We start from the raw sequence: 12,385 nt of genomic DNA, 5'->3' as shown, positions 1-12,385 counted from the left end.
GATGCTCCCAACGATGAATCTGTCTCTTTGTCCCGTGACTCCTTTGAACTCTCGGGAGGGTTGAAAAGGTGGATTAAGGATTCCGTGTCTCCAGGGAAACCACAGAACCTGCCAGCAATCAGCAGACTTTGCATACAGGTGAACCTAGTGAAGATAATTACAAAACTGGATCGACTCATGGGATTGAAATCAGGGAACCCAGGCACCTGGCGATCTCTGACCTAAACCATTGTCTCCACTCAGGTTGTTTCCTAAGAAAGATACAAATTTAGGAGTTCCCTGGTGGCTCAGAGGGTTAAGGATCCAGTTGTCACTACTGTAGAGCAGATTTGAGCTCTGGCTCTGGAACTTCTGTATGCCGCAGGCGCAGCCAAAACAAACCAAAAAAAAAAGATACAAATTTAGTTCTGTGCGTTTTTCCAGTTAGTCTCTCAGGTTAGACATAGGGTCTTATTTAGCTTCATAGGCCTTAACATTTGTCGAAATGGGGCTTGTCTTTTTATGTCCTCCCAGGTGACAGCTGCGCTTAAGTCCGTGAACATTTAAGCATATTCTTTGTGACAAACACCATCTGAATACTAAAGTTATGGGGCTGCATGGGACATGTTCATTTTCCAAAAGAACTCACAGTCTACTCAGATGCCCTGTGATTTTTCCCAGCGAACACTTCTTTTTTTTAATATCTCTTTGGCTGTGCTCGTATTCTTTTTTTTTTTTTTCCATTTGGGCATAGCTTGGAAACCTCATGTGTCTTGTCAACTGTCTCCTAAGTCAGACAAATTAAAAGGATTTGCAAAGTGTACCCTTCAGCTCTTGTTTGGTGGAGACCTCAGAACTGAATCGGAGTCTCAGCGAAGCATCTCCGAATGGCATGGCCTTTGTCGGATGCTGGAAGACTGAAGTGGGCCACGCCTTCTGTTCAAACTGTTCCACCGCAGTCAGTCAGGGAGAAGGTGAAACCCATTTCGATGGGACAGGGCTGGAACCCTTATTTATAAGAAGATGAGCACATGCGCAGTTGGCCTCCCACCAAGAGGACCGGAGACTTCAAAAGACCCGTTCTTCTGTGAGGTGAACAGCCCGGGATTGCGGGCTCAGCAGAGTCCACAGAGAGTAAACAAAGGAGATTGTCCGCTCTCGTGTTCCAAGACCGTTTATGCCAACAGCAGTCATTGTTTCCATTATTCCAGAGATCATGGGGGCTGCAGAAAAGCAACCCGATCAGAAAAAAAAAATAATTGCTTCTTGATCTCAGCTTTTCAAATTTAATTCTTGTACCAACTAGAAAGTCCTTTGAAACAGCCCAGGTTTAACTTTGGTACCCAGAGAGCATTCGTGCCTTAAGCCACTGAAGACCCGAGGAGGGAGTTCCCGTTGTGGCTCAGCGGCAACAAACCTGACTAGTGTCCATGAGGATGAGGGTTCAATCCCCGGCCTCGCCCAGTGGGTTAAGGATCTGGCGTTGCCGTGAGCTGTGGTGTAGGTCACAGACATGGCTCGGATCCCGCATGGCTGTGGCTCTGGCGTAGGCCGGCAGCTGAAGCTCTGATTGGACCCCTAGCCTGGGAACCTCCATATGCCGCAGGTGCAGCCCTAAAAAACAAACAAACAAAGGAAAAGACCCCAGGAGGTCCCGACTAGTGGTTAGAGTGCAGAAGTGGGGGTCAAGACCTCAGCTTCTATTTCTAGTCTCATTTTGTCTGGTAAAGTGAGTGAGGTCAGCCTCAGTTTCCTCATAAAAAATGATAATACAATTCTATCTATTATTGTTCTCAAATATAATAATCAGCTGAGGGGCAGAAAATTGAAAAGCAGAGGTAGCCACTCCAGTGGATTCCCCCGCCCCAGAACTCCTGGGTGTTTCCAATGTGGGGAGACAGGGAAGAGGTAGGACCTTTTCCAGAATTCTCTGGTATATGCAGACTAGTACTAACAGCACATGCTCACACACAAATACACGCCCCAGCGATAACACAGCAGACTCCAAACTCCTGGAACTAAGGCTTCGAGAACAGCAGAAGTAACTCACGCATGCGCAGACTATAGGCACCCTCTTGAAGAATGTTCTTTACATTTTTTTGTTTCATTGTTTGAATAGGCATTATAACCACGTGGTTAAAAAAAAAAAATACGCACTTCGCAAAGTCTTGCCCTCATCCCTGCTCAAGCCATCCTGTTCCTCTTCTTGTCACTTTTTTTAGTTTTTTATTCAGGCTTGCAGAGTTTCTTCATGTGACTAAAATAAATATAAGGATATATTCTTGTTCTTTTTTTTTTTTTTTCCGTTCTTACATGAGAAGCAGCGTATTTCACACTCTGTCTACACCTGGAGCAAGCATCTTGTTGCCACGGGTGCGCAGTTCCAGAAGTCCCCTTAGTCCTGGTTGCTGAGTTAACACCAAGGCCCAGAGCTGCAGCTTTCCAGCTGTTGCACATGTAGGTGGGATTTGCACTATGCATTGTCATCCCCAAGTTGTTATGAGAAATGCCTCTTCCAATATCCCGTATAAAACATTTCAGTATTTCAAAGTATTTTTTTTTTTTTTAGGACTGCAGGTGCAACATATGAAAGTTCCCAGACTAGGGGTCAAATCAGAGCTGTAGCTGCCGGCCTACACCACAGCCACAGCCACAGCCACGCCAGATCTGACCCTCATCTGTGACCCACACCCCAGCTCATGGCAACGCCAGATCCTTAACCCACTGAGCAGAGCCAGGGATCAAACCCACATCCTCATGGGTACAAGTCAGGTTCATTTCCACTGAGCCACAGTGGGAACTCCCATGGCATGTAATTTGAATTTCCCCAAACCCTTGACGTTTTAGGGCAAGTAGTGTCCTTGTTTTTCAGGTGAAGACACCAAGGGCAAAGGGTGTGCTTTGGGTCACACACCTGGATTGAAGGGCCAGGCTCCGTACCGAATATCACTTTACTTTTCGGTTTTCCAAAAATAAGGGGGAAACTGCCTTCCTCCTTTCGTTACTACGTCTCCCTATTTACCGTACAGTCTTTTGTAGCTTTTAAAAAACGTTTCCTTTTGAGGTCATTGTGTATTTCCACGTGAGTGTGACAGGTAACTCCGAGGAAGCCTGGGGACCCTTGGTGCACTTCCCTCCAGTGGTGGCACACCTCCAGCAGCCGTAGTACAACGTCAGCACCCAGGATGTCAACGGTGACACCACCAAGAGGCAGGCCCCCCCCCCCATCACCACCAGGATCCCGGTGCCGCTTTCTAGCCACGCCCCCCCTTCCCCCCTCGCCCCCAGCCCTGGCCTGACCCCTTCTTACGCTCACGCTCCTGTGTTTCACAGGAGGTTGTATGAGGCAGGAAAGCCTAACAGATGGAGCAACTAGCCCTCGGTCTCTGCGGCTGGCAGTAAAGATTGACTTTTCCGAGGTGTCATTTCACGGCTGGTCACCAGGGCTTGGGGGGGAGGGCATCCGGGGACTCGGCTTCTGCTGTTCAGTGGCTCCACCATCCCCTGTGGACTCAGCATCTCCCACTGCATCTTCCGCTTCAGGCCAGCCCAGCAAGGGTTGTGGGGGCCAGGTCTCAGAGTAGCATTTATCCCTCCCACCCTCAGTCTGTGGATAAGAATTCAGTCATTTGGTTCCCCCTCTCCACAGGAAGGCTGGGAAATTGGCTGGGCTCTGCCCAGGAGGGGATGCATTTGAGGAGGACGTGTACAAGAACTGTCATGTGGCCTCATGAGTTATGCTGAAAACTAATGGCAGAGGAAGTGCTCACTGATGGGAGAGTGGATTAATAAAGTGTTACACTCCCCCAGTGGAATATTATACAGCTGTGTAAATGACGAAACTCTATCTTGCACACAATAAAGATGAAATCTGAGAAACCCAGTGGTGACTGGAAAAAGCAAATCACAGGAGACATACTGTGTGATAGAATTTGTCTTTTAAAAGCTTAAGAACAAGGAGTTCCTGTCGTGGCACAGCAGAAATGAATCCAACTAGGAAACCAGGAGGTTGCAGGTTCCATCCCTGGCCTTGCTCAGTGGGTTAAGGATCCAGCATTGCTGTGGCTGTGGTGTAGGTCGGCAGCTGTAGCTCCAAGTAGACCCCCGAGCCTGGAAACCTCCATATGCCATGAGTGCGGCCCTGAAAAGCAAAAAAAAAAAAAAAAAAAAAGCTTAAGGAGAACCAGCCAATATATTATTTAGGGATACAGAAATAGGTGTTAAAAGCATATTTTGAGAAAACAAAGGAATGACAAGCATATTAGAGGGGGGCTAGTTGTTATCTCTCGGGAGAGAGGCAGGGAGATTGAGTGGAGGGGGAGGGAGCACACAGGTGGCTTCAGCCCAGAGCTTGTGCCTTTGCTGCGAGGGGGAGTGTGGATTCATGCACATGCTGTTTTCTCACTATGGTAAATGTGTATTGCACGTATTCTTTGACATGTATCAGATACTTCCTAGGAATTTCAAAAATGAAATGGCACCCTATCGTTAGTAGTAATACAAATAAATCTTTATTAGTTCTGGGAATGTGACAAAGAACAGACCCATCACTTGAAAAGGTGACTCATACCGATGTTCCTGATGCTGTGAAAGTGACTCATTTGGGGTCTTGGGTCCACCTGAGGTCACAAGCGTTGCTGGCCCCATGGTTTTGATCAGCCCCCCGGGCTCCGGTCAGAATCCTGGCTGGCTCTGCCGTGTGCATGGATCTTCTTACTCTTCGAGTGTCCTGTGATCTGATGGCTCCTATGGGGGTTGTTCCCTGCAGAGAAATCCAGCATAGCTCTCCTGCGACCCTTTCCCCGAAAAGGGGATACAGAGATATAAGCTCTGTGTATCCGACTTTCCTAAAAACCCTCCCATTCTCAGACCTACAAAGATGCAGCTAAATCCAGCATGCAGCAAACAAAAGCCGGGGCTTGTGACCAACCAGAGTAACTGCTCTGCAGTTATCACCGCAGGTCCAGGCCCAGCTTCCAGGGCAACCAAAAGATGTCCTAGACACCTCGGGTCTTCTTGGTCGTAAAGCCACAGACCTATAAGAGGCAGCACGGCCACAGTCACCAGCCAGGATCCATCTCTTCTCTGGCGGCTGGCAAACTGTCTTGTAAATAGTCAATCCAGCTCTCAGGGTGGCTGTTTTCTCCATTTCCCGTCCTTCCCCCTCCCCCTCCCCTCCCCTCCCCCCCCCCCCACCTCCTCCCAAGTTTCAGCCTCTGCCATCACCACCCTCCAGAGGGGATTCTGTGCTCTCTGCACCCAGAATGAGTCAGCACATGGATACATACCCACGTCTTCAGGGAAACAGACTGAGGTTATCAAAAACCCCGATCTGTCCCACCATAGATAAAAATCGAGGCGCTTTCCAGCAGCCTGGAGAGTCAGTGCAGCAGCCGCACGCATCTGGACTGGACAGCACAGCTCCTTTGGGAAATGCCTCCCTGGGGAGTGCCTTTTGGTCTCCTGGGTAACATGTTCACTTCTCAGACAGCAAACCCTTTGTAAAAGGGAAACAGACTCCGTCAAAACTGGGTGGCGACGAGATAAAAGCAGGCCACTCCTGTCTGAATGTTTGTCTTGTTGGTGGGGATTTTGTTTAACAAGGTGCCTGGCTTATCTCTCTTCTGGAAGGTTTATGGCCTCAGCGCCCATAAAAAGGGAGGCCACCGATATCAACATGGGCTGCAGAGAGATTAAAAAACAAACCTGGGCTATTTAAAAAAAATAATAATAATCTTGAGCTATTTGGGGTTTTATTCCTCTTGTCGGTTTTTTTCTTTTTTTACACTGAAGATCACATCGGAGGCTCTGACAGTACTTGACTAATAGTACCTAGCAGGACTTGGCTAATACACATATTATGAAAATGCTGGAAGGAATATTGCCTTGGCATTGTTTCTAGCACATGTGCTGTTTTCCTTTACTCTGCCCTGAAAAACAGGGTTAAACCCACTCTTCTAATTCAATTAAAAATTCATTTTTGAACCTCCGTCTTGGACCAGACACTGCTTCGGTTACACAGCTAAGCTATGCACCGTCCCTCAAGGAACTTAAAATTAGAAAATCATCTGTATATCCCATGTTCCAGAAAATTATATTCAAATAGTCTCCTAAGAAAGGGCCAGATCTAGGAACAAACCCCTCGGGTGCTGGTATCTGGCAGCTGTGCCGCCCCTTGGTGGGCTTTGGAGAGGGTTTCGGCCACTGCTGTTATTGGTCATGGATTGGATTGTACCTAAACCAGATACCACCTTCATCTTCTCAATCCTGAACCAGGAGTCAACCTGCTGTTCACCCAGAAGGCAAGATTATTCCTTCTGTCTGTGGACACCTTCCGCTAATTCTGTGGCAGAGCGTATCTGGGCTCTCCGTCCAGATCACAGTCAGAGTTGTCGTTCGTGGAACACTCACTTGTGAGACAGTCACTGAGCCGGATGCTTCATGTGCATTGTCTTGAATAATCCTTACAACAGTCCCGCCAGATCAAAATCATCATCGCCGTCCTCTAAATGGAAAGGTAGGAAGCCGAGAGGTTTAGGTATGTGCCTGAGATCCCAGAGGTTTTAAATGCAGAATAGTTTGGGGTTTGTTTTTTTTTTCTTTTTTTGTCTTTTTCGGGCCGCACTCGCGGCATATGCAACTTCCCAGGCTAGGGGTTGAATCAGAGCTGCAGCTGCTGGCCAGAGCCACAGCCACAGCAAGGCCAGATCCAAGCCGCATCTGCGACTTAAGCCACAGCTTGCAGCAACGCCGGATCCTTAACCCACTGAGTGAGGCCAGGGATGGAATTGGCATCCTCAGGGATATTTAACCCCCTGAGCCACGACGGAACTCCTAAAGAATGGTTTAAATCAGGTCTCGAATGTTTTAAATTCGTGCCTTGTCTCATCTTACTCACCCAGTGATGCAAGGCTATTATTTCTTGACTCCCTTAATGATCTGGTCTTGCCCTGTCTCCCTGGATGCAGGCATCAGTGATGCCGGAGAGGAGGGGGGGGACCCTGAATGCCGAGTTGACACAGACAGGTTTATGTTCCAGAGCCTGGGAGACAGAAAAGGATGTGGAGCATCTGATTTGGTTTTCCCGATTTGGAAGATAGCCGTCCAGGAACCCACAGCTAAATCTCAGTGGAATGCTTTACTTGTCTGGTAGTGTTTGAGATTAAAGGAGGCAGCTGCTTCTCATGTATGGAATTCTTCAAAAGAACCCAGGCCCAGCGTCTTAGTCTTTCACCTCTCATCCACATGGAAGAGATTTTTGCCAATGCAAGGTGGTGAGGTGTGTTTGATTTGGTTGGGCCTCGAGCTGGACCCGAGCCACCGCCTGCCATCAGGGGCACTTCCCGCTGCATCTGGGAGATTGTTCCCTCAAGGTCTCGCCCACCCAGGCAGGCAGGGAACCAAGTGATCTCCTCCCCTCACAACACGGGCCCTCACGGGCACGACTTTGCTTCCAGCTGCAGTGACGTGACTCAGCCCCAGTCTTCAAATAGTTCCTGGTGTTTTTGTTCAAAGAAAGACATTTTGAGAGATCAAGCTGTCAGGGTGCTGTGACGGAAACCAGGCTCCTAAGTATCCATGCCACCCTTTTTTTTCTTTTTTTTTTTCAGCTTTCTTGAGGTATAATCAACAAATAAATGCTCTTATCTACGTTTAAGGTATATTTAAGATCTACAACTTGATGTTTTGCTATATGTATAGCCTGTGAAATACTCACCACAATCAAGCTAATTAGCATATCCATCATCTCACACAGTCACCTTTTTTTCCCCCCTTGTTTTATCTTTGTGTTTGGTGATAGCCTCTAAGATCTGCCTCTTAGCAGACGTCAAGCATCCAGTACAGTGTTGTTCACTGTAGGCATCAAGCTGCATATTGGCTCTCCAGAACTGACTCATCTTGTGTCACTGAAACTTGGTACCCTTGGACCAGCATCTCCCCAGTTTTCTCTTCCGCCACAGTTTCCACATATAAGTGGGATCATGCAGTATTTGCCTTTCTGTGTCTGACTTAATTTCACTAACACGATATCCTCCAAGTTTATCCACTGTATCACAAATGATAAGATTTCCTTCTTTTTTTAAGGCAGCATAATATTCCATTGTATATGTATTTTCTTAATCCATTCATCCATCGGTGGACACGTGGGTTGTTTTCGTATCTTGGCTGTTGTGACTAATGGTCCATTGAATTTGGGAAAACAGATATCTCTTCAAGATACTGATTTCATTTCCTTGGATGTCTACCCCGAAGTGAGATGGCTGGCTTATATGGTGGTTCTATTTTCATTTTTTGAGGAAAATTTATATGAGCTTTCATAATTACTGAACCGATGTACATTCTCACCAATAGTTCCCTTTTCTCCACATTTACGTTTTTTATCTTTTGTCCTTTTGCTAAGAGCCATTCTAACAGTGTGAAGTGATAGCTCATTGTGGTTCTGATGATGAGTGGTGTTGAGCACCTCTTGGCCATTGGGATGTCTACTTTTGAGCAATGTCTGTTTAGGCCCTTTACCTAATTTTGAACTGGGCTCTTTGGTTTTTTGCTAATTGAATATGAGTTTTGTAAATATTTTGGATATTAACCCCTTATCAGATATGTGGTTTGCAAGTATTTTCTTCCATTCCATAGGCTACCTTTTCACTCTGTTGATTGTTTCCATTGCTGTGCAGTAACATTTAGGTTTGATGCAATCCCATTTTGTCTATTTGTGCTTTTGTTTCTGTGCTTTTGGTATTATATCCAAAAAATCTTTATTTAGACCCATGCAAAGAAACCTTTCCTCTATGTTTTCCTCCAGTAGTTTTATAGTTATGGGTCTTATGTTCAATCTTCAATCCATTGAGAGTCGATTTTATATGGTGTGAGCTAAGTGTCCAGTTTCATTCCTCTGCATGTGGCTATCCAGTTTTCTGGGCATCATTTATTGAAGAGATTGTCATTTCTCTATTTTGTGTTCTTGGTAATCTTGTCAAAGGTCAGTTGACTGAAAGGTGTAGATTTATTTCTGGGCTCTCTATTCTGCTCCATTGGTCTGTGAGTCTGTTTTTATGCCAGTACTGAACCGTTTTGATTCCTGTAGCTTTGTTGTATGTTTTTTAATCTGGACGTATGATACCTCCAGCTCTGTTCTTCTGGCTCAAGATTGCTTTAGCTATTTGGGGTCTTTGACAGTTTCACATGCATTTTAGTACTTTTATATTTTTTCTGTGAAGAATGCCTTTGAGATTTCGATAGGAACTGCGTTGCATCTGTAGATTGTTTTTGTAGTACGGTAAAAGTCCATGCTCTCTACACCAAGGTCCGTAATGTCATGTAGACAGTGAAGCAATCCCATAATATTGGAAGAGATTTCCGTTACATACAGAAAGCAAGTATCACCACCACATCCATCCTACAGGGAGAGATTAGTTAAAAGGGAAAGGGCCAGCCATGAAGGTACAAGATAATATGGTGCTCTACCTCATCCGTTTGAAAACAGCAAGTTTAAAATTGATGTTCAAGTTTCATAGATGTGTGTGCTCAAGCTTAGTAATTACGCTGAGCATAAGGAACGTGTGTTAATTAGCAACGTTTAATAATTCCAAAGGATTGCTCCTCTAGTTCTAGGCACATGACAGATATTAGAGGTGGTTTCTGCTGTCAAGGGTATTGAGTTTCGGTTGGCGTGTTTGTAGAAAGTCCAGATACAATGGGTACCAAGACCTTTGAAGAGGGGAGGAGAAGGGGGAGTTATGTTAGCTGGTAGAAAATTGGGAGAATTCTTTGGGGAAAGCATCCAAGAGGTTTTCAGAGTCTACCGTGCAGGTCGGGTATGGCATGATAAACAGGAGATAAGAGGTCCCGTCTAGTATTTAGACCAGTTTATTCACAAAAGCAGCAGTGGAGGTCCATGTTCAGAGCTATAATTCAAAAAGCCTAATAGAAATCACATACTTTTCTATGATGAAGCTGTACAAGCTGAAATGAAATATCAAGGTTTTTTGCTTCGATTTGGAATTGTGTCTGTTTGGTGTAGTAATGTGGATATTTCGGGGGGAAATGATTGCGAAGGCAAAATCTTTTAAAATGTGTAGCCCCAGACAGAGAAATAGAGTGGAAGATGAATCCCATATAGTAAAAGGTTGCAGGGTGGCGGGGTGGCCGGGGGGTGGGGGGTGGGGGGACCTATTGCTCGAACAAAGGCTCAAAATAAGGGGAAAGCATGTGTGGGCCATCCCTAGCATTCAGGCCCTGGTGTGAGTGAAGCTTGCGAGAAGTTTCTGTTGGCTCCAAAGGGGGATGGGGGTGGAGCAAAAAGCTGAGAACTGGACAGTTGATTCAGTTTGGTTCGGATTCCATGGTTACCACATAACGTCAACAAATAGTCACTAAGCCTCTTCCTGGTGGGAAATACAGGTGGTGCTGAGATGGCGATGCTGTCAGGTTCAAGTTGTCTAGCAGGGAGGTCTGTGAGATCGAGAACGCCCAAAGGGGGTCGGGACCCCCGGAGATCTGTGGAACTGGGTGGGGGGGTGGGGGGGGATGAAATGATGTTGCTGCTTATCCTGCCTGCTTCACAGGGGGGCTGTGAAGATTAAATCACCTGGAAGCCGCTGGGAAACCGTCCTGCGCTCCAGAAATGCAGGCGATATTTATCTACTCCCTTGCCTCCACCCGCCCGGGTTTAGAGCCCCACTCCAGGATCATCTCAGGGCCAGCTGGTTGGTTTGTCGCTTCTGAGCCCTGCCGCCTGATTAATTGTATTAAATGCCACTTGCATTGTGTTTCTCTTCCGCCCAGAAGTGCCCACTGGCCTCTCTCCTGCACACCAGGCTTTCGCTCTCACTCAGCTTTGGCCTCTTTGCTGTCTCTTCGACCCGCCCTCCTGCTTCCATTCCCCTCCCCCCGCTGCCCCCGTATATTTCTTGCCCCATTTCTTTTGGCTTTTCTTTTGTAGGCCCGCACCCATGGCGTATGGAGGTTCCCAGGCTAGGGGTCCAATCAGAGCCACAGCTGCCGGCCCCAATCCAAGCCGTGTCTGTGATCTACACCACAGCTCACAGCAACGCTGGATCCTTAACCCACTGAGCGAGGCCAAGGATCGAACCCGCAACCTCATGGTTCCTAGTCAGATTCGATTCCGCTGCGCCACGAGGGGAACTCCTCTTGCACCATTTCTTAAAACCTAGCTCCAGTTTTCTCTCTAAGCTGATCACCTCCATCTCAATCTGAATAACACAATTAGGAGACTTTAACAGAGATTCTACAGAATGGTTCTTTAATTGTCATGCATGTTTGCTTCATTATTCTGATTAATTTGCTTGCCTGGGTCCAGGACAACTACAGCTAAATTATCTTTCAATTATGTTGTTATTATTATGCACAGGGCTCCACAGGCGCTCAGTAGGAGCCCAGCAACCCCCTGCTGAGCTGGGAGAGCCAGTGGTCAGAGCACACTCCATAAAGCACTCTGATTTACAGGTGTCTTTGCAGCATCGCACCCTGAGAGGTCAATGTCTCCAACACCGTTTGCAAGTGATGAAAGAGGAGAGGCTTAAGGAGGTTGAGGAACAGCAAACATGTGGGAATGACAGGAGGGAGGGGTTCACTGCCTCCTGGAGGGGAGCCAGAGTGAGGTAGAGCCCACAGGGGGTGTAGATGAGGGACAGCTCCTGGGGGCAGTGCTCAGGCCACAGCAGGCGCCCAGGGCCGAAGCTGAATTAGTTAAGATCTTATAGACAGGACCAGACCCAACAGGCTGCATGCAGTAGGTGCCACCACAGGGGACAGCTGCTCCCTGGGGTGAAGAGCAGAGACCAGGTGACTCTAGCTGACCTCCTTGGGACAAGTCAGATGAACAGGAGATGGAAGGATTCAATGTGACTTAGCCTCAGCCCCAGCCCAGTCGGACCCATGCAGTGGGCTTTGTAGGGCATTTCCTGGGGAATTTGCAGATAGGCCAGGGATCTTTCTTTTCTCCAGCACCCTGTGCCCTGGGGGAGATTGATCACGTGGCCATCTGATTGAGGCCAAGTGATCTCACCTCTTAAAGGAGAAGCTGAAACAGCCCTGAAAACGTTCTAGGCCTAGAGGTCTTAGTAATTCCAATCCTGACCAAACACTGATGAGAAACTCTTCCTGTCTTCTCTGATTCAGCCAGAGTGTAGGTTCACAGTGCTTTGCTATTTCAATATTGCTGCTGAATTTATGAAGCTATAAGCTCCTTGCAGGTAACCTGCTCCTGCCTCAGGTCGAATTCCCTGTGCGCATTGCCAAACTGGGACAGGCCTCGGCCAGAGCTGCTGAGAGCTGGCAGTGCCAGGCCGGAAAAGGCAAACAAACAAACCAAAGGCCAACAGGCAAGCCTGGGGGTTGGACAGCTACCCAGCAAACGGGTGGGGCACCAAAGCTTCATTGTGTG

At 47.3% G+C, this 12,385-nt stretch overlaps 1 protein-coding gene and 1 long non-coding RNA gene across 3 annotated transcripts in view; one reads left to right on the top strand and one right to left on the bottom strand.

Annotated features, from left to right (window-relative positions):
• Positions 1–12,385, top strand: part of BABAM2 (BRISC and BRCA1 A complex member 2) — a 430,327-nt gene that overhangs the window by 354,436 nt on the left and 63,506 nt on the right. Inside the window, exon 11 of one of the 2 annotated variants that reach the window (XM_047782377.1) lies at positions 514–1,249. The exons of the other annotated variant lie outside the window; for it this stretch is intronic. Within the exon in view, the coding sequence (XP_047638333.1) occupies positions 514–530 (17 nt within the window). The 3' untranslated portion in view covers positions 531–1,249. Of the gene's footprint in view, positions 1–513; positions 1,250–12,385 lie in introns of those variants that run through there. 2 annotated transcript variants of the gene reach the window in all.
• LOC125128221 (uncharacterized) lies at positions 4,468–5,531 on the bottom strand. Its single transcript, XR_007135178.1, has 3 exons — positions 5,268–5,531; positions 4,910–5,015; positions 4,468–4,741 (listed from the first exon to the last, which is right to left on the bottom strand). It is a non-coding gene; the product is annotated as an uncharacterized LOC125128221 (long non-coding RNA).

The sequence above is a fragment of the Phacochoerus africanus genome, chromosome 5 (genome assembly GCF_016906955.1).
Source record: "Phacochoerus africanus isolate WHEZ1 chromosome 5, ROS_Pafr_v1, whole genome shotgun sequence".
In the NCBI taxonomy this organism is placed as follows: Eukaryota; Metazoa; Chordata; class Mammalia; order Artiodactyla; family Suidae; genus Phacochoerus; species Phacochoerus africanus.
Note: the sequence above shows the minus strand (reverse complement) of the source record. Positions and strands in the feature narration are given on the sequence as shown.